The 6,679-nt window shown below is 44.7% G+C and overlaps 1 protein-coding gene across 4 annotated transcripts in view; it reads right to left on the reverse strand.

Annotated features, from left to right (window-relative positions):
* The window catches only part of LOC147636769 (uncharacterized), an 86,586-nt gene extending 81,151 nt beyond the window's left edge, over window positions 1–5,435 (reverse strand). For all 4 annotated transcript variants that reach the window (XM_086800298.1, XM_086800295.1, XM_086800296.1 and 1 more), the window contains exon 1: window positions 3,597–5,435. In XM_086800298.1, coding sequence (XP_086656424.1) covers window positions 3,597–4,868 — 1,272 coding nt within the window. In that variant the 5' untranslated portion in view covers window positions 4,869–5,435. The remainder of the gene's footprint in view (window positions 1–3,596) is intronic.
* Between the last annotated feature and the right edge of the window lie 1,244 nt (window positions 5,436–6,679).

Genomic DNA, 6,679 nt, shown 5'->3' on the forward strand with positions numbered 1-6,679 from the left:
AATCTGATACCAATGTGATATGCAGCAGAAGTCTTTGTATTGGAAGATCCTGTCACACAGATGCTCACACCGTCTTCTGTATCCTGAGTTTCGTGAGTTTAACAATCCATTTCAATACTTCAAACTTTAAAGAGATATGAGAGAGAGAGAGATGAGAACTGTACACCAGATTGGGTCCCGAATTACCCACTAAAGGGCCCCCTATCCCGATAACGAGATAGTATTTGCTTTATTTCTTTAGAGAGAATGACTGTGGACTGTAGATAAGCCAAACGCAATATCTCGGAGGATTGAAAATTGGCTGAACTGTACGCGGCTGTAGAAACACCTCGATGAACTGATCTCGAGCCTATGCACTCTTCCCAAGGGCATGAGGAAGGGCTGCACACCTGAGGCTGAGAAAAGAAGATGGTGGACTGTTCTACGCTATGTTAGAATGCTGTAAATGCTTATGAATGCTGTGTTACCTTCACCAGATGACTGCTGCATGTATGGATGATGCACAGAAGGCTGGATACTGATGCAAACTGATCATTCAGGGCTGAGAACTGCTGTAAACTGAAACGCAGACCTGTAGGGATGCTGCTGGACTGAAACGCAGGTAGTACTGATGCTGCTGGACAGAAACGCAAGCTGTTTTGCTGCTGGACAGAAACGCACAAGTGTACTGCTGCTGCTGGACAGAAACGCAGGTGACTATACGGCTGGTTCACATGCAGAAAACGCAGGCTGTATGCTGAATCAGGGACTGTACTGATGCTGAATGCAGGCTGTAGGCTGATTCAGGGCTGATTTCATGCTGAAAGCAGGCACCTAGGGCTGTAGGGGCTGCTGAACTGCAGGTGTTAGAGAAATAGGGCTGGCTGAAGCAACCTCAAACACTCCAAGGGCTGGATGAGACTAGTCTAGTGCTGGAGGCAAGGGAACTCCTAGGGCTGAGGAGGAAAGCTCTTAGCACACTGAAGACTAAATGAGAAACTAAGCCTTTGCAAGCCTATTTACACTAAACTGGAGGTTGGTCAAGTTGGCTGGTCATTTAATAAAGTTTATATTTATAAATGACAAATAATGCAAATAATGCTAAATAAATACTATAAAATATGAAAAAAATACCAGATAAATCCTAGTAAATTCCCTAAGACTTCTGGGATGTTCTAAATGATGCACAGGCATATGAATGCATATTATGCAGGATGCAGAGTGCTTTCTGATGCAAACCCTAAGGCTTCTACTGACTCTACATGCATGAATGATTCTCTCCAAGTGGGTTAAGGGACTTGACTGACTGACTGACTGACCCGCTAAGGCTGAGGAATGACCTACGTAGCTCGTGCCTGACTTATCCTGGACTGAGGATGTACAATGGGGTCACGGCATACGACAAATATCATCCTACTGGGTTCTAAAACTGTACAACTGTTGCACTTCTGATGATGAGCCATCTTGTCACCATGCACTGAGTGCAAAGTGCATGTGATAGATGCACCTACTTAACTGCTGCCCACACCTAAGCTTCCCGCTACAACGGCAGGAGAGCCCCTCCGCAACCAGTGATCCTAGCTCTCGTGGTGACCGCCGTCCAACCTTCCCAGCCAATGGCTCTGCTAGATCCGTACCACAGACCCTAGTTCCGCCCACGCGGAAATTTCCCTCTCCGGGAAGGTGCCGTTGTTCCAAGGACTACCTTCACATGCTTTTATTGCCATGGGCAAGGGCACCGGAAATCCGACTGTGAAATCTGGAGGAAGCATGGGGCGGAAGTAGAAGGAGCCCAAGCTTCAATATCCGGCCCACCACCCCCGTAAATGCTGTAGAAATGCAAGCTCTGGATGAGCAAGCAGTCGCCCGGCCAACAACATAGCCGGCCGAATCATTAGCCATGGCGGTGACAAGATCCAAGCCTCCGAAGGCGGCAAACAAACCAATAGCCAGCATATGTGCATCCCTCAGTTTTGGGTTTATGTTACTTGGGATGCTATTGCTTGGCTCACTCGGTCTGGTCCACAAATATTTTTTGAGGGCAAGGATCCGGACACCGCCATAATGATATGTAGAGGTGTGGCAAAACGTTGCATGCTACAGGATATTCCTCATACACAATATAGACCACCTCTGCAAAGGATTGATACTAATTGGGTCCTGGGAGCTCATTGCCAATATCACAGCTTGGCAAATTTGGAGGGTCAGATGAAGAGAGACTACTGAGAGCACTCACAGATATGACACTTAATGCATTGGTACTACATAAGGAGATATTATTCACACTCTTATGGCCACATGCGCTTACATACAGGGACCATCCAGATTTGCGCATGCAAAATGCACTGATTTCATGAGGGAGGGCGTTCAAGGGATCTTTTTCTCAACAACCCCCACACGACTTTCTTGACACCTTTGTGCCCCATATTGGTACATTTTGGGACAAGGACTTGTTTTGTTCCGGTTTCCAGCCGTGATTTTGCATGGTCTTTTCATACTTAATAGAAGTCTCCTTTTTGCCCAAAAAAACATCCAACCTAAACATATCCCTAATCCAAAACCCTGCTAATGCATATAAAAAAGGAGAAGTTCAAGCTCTGACTACATAAGAAAACAGCACGCAACCATAGCTTCATGAGAGAGATCTCACAATTAACTAGTTTATATACTCAGTTTCAACAAGCTTGCACGGGGTTGCGGGAGGGGGGGGGGGGGTGGTTGGCTTCACTACGTAATTGGGACCCAATACTATGTCAACTATCTATCTTCTCTTCTCTCTCAAGATTTGGGCTCTATAGCTCAGCTTATGTGAGCAGATTGAGGAGATAGACATTTATGTTACTTGGGATGCTATTGCTTGGCTCACTCAGTCTGGTCCACAAATAGTTTTTGAGGGCAAGGATCCATATTTTTTGAGGGCAAGGATCTGGACACCGCCATAATGATATGTAGAGGTGTGGCAAAACGTTGCATGCTACAGGATATTCCTCATACACAATATAGACCACCTCTGCAAAGGATTGATACTAATTGGGTCCTGGGAGCTCATTGCCAGTATCACAGCTTGGCAAATTTGGAGGGTCAGATGAAGAGAGACTATTGAGAGCACTCACAGATATGACACTTAATGCATTGGTACTACATAAGGAGATATTATTCACACTCTTATGGCCACATGCGCTTACATACAGGGACCATCCAGATTTGCGCATGCAAAATGCACTGTTTTCACGAGGGAGGGCGTTCAAGGGATCTTTTTCTCAACAACCCCCACAGGACTTTCTTGACACCTTTGTGCCCCATATTAGTACATTTTGGGACGAGGACTTGTTTTGTTCCGGCTTCCAGCCGTGATTTTGCATGGTCTTTTCATACTTAATAGAAGTCTCCTTTTTGCCCAAAAAAACATCCAGCCTAAACATATCCCTAATCCAAAACCCTGCTAATGCATATAAAAAAGGAGAAGTTCAAGCTCTGACTACAAAAGAAAACAGCACGCAACCATAGCTTCATGAGAGAGATCTCACAATTAACTAGTTTATATACTCAGTTTCAACAAGCATTACAAGAAAATTAAAAGACAGTAATGCAAATGTATGTCAAGTCTACGGTCTCACCTCAGGACTCCAAATTGCACACTCTTCGTGTACCCAAACTCCTGCGATGCCAGACCGATCGTTCAAAGGACCTAGCAGCTGGCCAAGCCAGCCTGATTCATTCCCAAAGGCATCCCATTCACTGTATCCTGGATAAGTACTGTCACCTCTGCTATTTTGACTATCTCCCTGTTTAGTAGAGACTGGCAACAAAGAATCAGGAGGCTCTCCCCTGCTGTTTCCACCACACAGCCCGCACCTTCTTCCCTCAGCTAGATTCAGTTTCACTTCACCTTTAGTTGTGCAAGCAGCAACTTCCTCTTTCTCATGGGAGAAACGAAGAGTGCCACATGTCTCTGGACCTCCCTTCTCCTTCAGGATTGGGCAGGTCTCCCCTTCCTTGCCATCAAGGACAGAAGCTTTTATTGATTCAGATAAACAAACAGGTTTGAATGAATCTAAGTGATTCTGAGAAAAGTCTGCTAAAGCATGATCACCATTCAACGTACTGACACCGATAAAAACCTCCAAGGTTGGGCGGAGCGCATTATCCATGCTAGCATCCTGGGTATTATCAGCTGCCAGAGAGCTATAATGCACAGATGTAACATCTAGCAGCTGAGGCTTATCAAACTCTTTTCTGGATGCTCTAGCATTATCCTCGATTGGTTGCACTCTGCAGTTGCCTATCGAATGGGACAATTTATCAGTTGATTCACCTTTCAGCCGAGAACCTGCTGATTCTTCCAAGCATACCTGCTCGTTTTCCTGACTGCACCTTGTTCCTTCATTGGAAACAGCATCTGGCTTCAATACCTCTGAGCTGCTCAAAACCTTTTCCATCTCTTCCTGTGGGACGATATTGCAAACAAAAGGTTCAGGCATGCTTTCCATCTCCACAGGAGTGTAAGTGTTTCTTGCCCCCATCCTTGACCTTCTCCTGGCTTTTTTGGTCCAAGTCCAAGACAAAAGGGGTGCTTCCTCTCTTGCCTGTAGTTCATCCAAACTCTTCCTCTTCTGAGTTTTCCGTGGCTCCTGCAAATGCTCTTCCGTCCAATCATGGGGAGTTCCTTTGAAGGTGCGTAAGCTAGCCTTTCTCCGAGAACCTGTGGAAGAAGAAGGCCCTGCAGCATTGATCTCGAGTGCAGTACAGGCCTCATCTTTATTAATCCTTGCTCTCCTTCTGCCCTTTATGTCACACATGTCAATCTCCTTCTGTCTTTCCAGGCTGCTACCATTCAAAACGTCACTTCTTTGGATATTGTCCACCCTCCGGTACTTATGGCCTACCATCTCCTCGCTTCGTTTGCTCTTACATCACTGTCGAGTTCAAATGGCTTGTTTCTCTCCTTGAACCTCTCAATCCCACGCTCTTCGGAATCGAAGCTCCGCTTGCTTCTGCAGCTGCTTGTACCGGCCCGCAGATGGCTGGCCAGGGCACTGAGAGCCCGCCTCCGATGTGCGATCTCGCAAGGGGTAGGCCTCGACCTGAAAATGTCTTCTCTTCCGTCTGCGCTTTCCGATCGCGATCCACGGCAATCAGCAACATTCCGGCGGGCTCCGTCGGACGAAGGTTTCGGCTAGCTGATCTGCAAAAAACTGGGGTTAGTAGATTGGGAGGCAATCTTCTCCTGAGCTAATCTGGGAGGAATCGAAGACCGGTGGGTGTCTGTACAGCGGCTAGCCAGCAATGATGGCTGCGAGTATTTTCCTGCACAGAGGCTTGAGGACTCTGAGATCTAGGCAGAAGGACGCTGAAGATGTTGCAGTTGTATGTGATGATGAGCCAGCCAAGACGACGATCACCCATCCATGGCGCCAAAGCCCTAGCTCATGGCAAGGTAACTAGCTCATGGTGGCAAGGTATAAGCACAATCGACCATATATTTATTAATTGATTGGAAGTTTTTGATTACTACAACTATTAATACAAAGATTTATTAATTGATTGGAAGTTTTTGATTACAACTTTTAATACAAAGATTTAATTCCTTGTTGGGAGACGTCATTTCAAAAGAGTGATTGGATTATCCAATCAACACTCAAGAAATCATAAGCTCAAACCAGAATAAGCCAAACTGAGGGTGGTGTCCCTTGGAATGTGCTCGAATCGGAATCAGGAAGCCAAACTGATGGTTGGTCAGAGTGTCCCTTGGAATGTCCTCTTGTCAACTTCAAAAGCGTGATTTGATTGTCCAATCAACACTCAAGAAATCGTAAGCTCAAACCAGAATCAAAATCAAAAGCCAAACTGATGTGGTTAGGGTGTCCCTTGGAATGTGCTCGAATCGGAATCAAGAAGCCAAAATGATGGTCAGAGTGTCCCTTGGAATGTGCTCCCATCCAGTCCATGAAATAGAAGGTAGGCAAGAAGATTTTCTACTCCATCATGAGCAAAGACTCACAGGCTTGAAATCCATGCATGCAGGTCATGCACAACTTTCTTCTAACACACTAAGCATATGTTTCAATCTATGTCTACATTGTTGCCAAGCTAAATCATACAAAACAAATATTGTTAATTTGTTGCCAAGTCATCGACATAAGCACACACATTGGAGACTCCAAGTTCCATCATAGATCACTTACGTGACTCTTTCATATGGAAAATACACTAACCTAAATTAGACACTTAAAAAATGTAGCTTGTGATCGTGCATGAGCAAAAGAAGGCATACGAAGTTAGAAATGTGCTGAGGCAATATGACACATACAATACCAACATCTAATAAGACTCCAATCGAGCAACAAAGTAATATAGAAAGAATTTTCACAAAGTAAATATGAATCATCATAGCAAAAGACATGAAGTTGATCCTTTTTTGGGCATGACATTTGAAGAAGAATACATGATCAAGAACCAAAAACATTCCATGATGCAATTCATATTGCAAACATAATAAAAATGAATGCCATTGTTTTTAGAACTAGACTCTTTTGCTTCACATCTTTTCATAAGGAAAAATTAGTCATGGACATCTTGCTATATGTTCAAAAGACTTGATTGACAATTGCCACAAAAAGAATGCACAAAGATAGCTCCACTTGAATGTCTACGTGGGTTTCACATAGTAGCTAGGTAAGGTGTAAATTCACAACTCCGT

Source organism: Cibotium barometz, chromosome 7 (genome assembly GCF_041138505.1).
Source record: "Cibotium barometz isolate CiBa-2024 chromosome 7, ASM4113850v1, whole genome shotgun sequence".
Classification (NCBI taxonomy): Eukaryota; Viridiplantae; Streptophyta; class Polypodiopsida; order Cyatheales; family Cibotiaceae; genus Cibotium; species Cibotium barometz.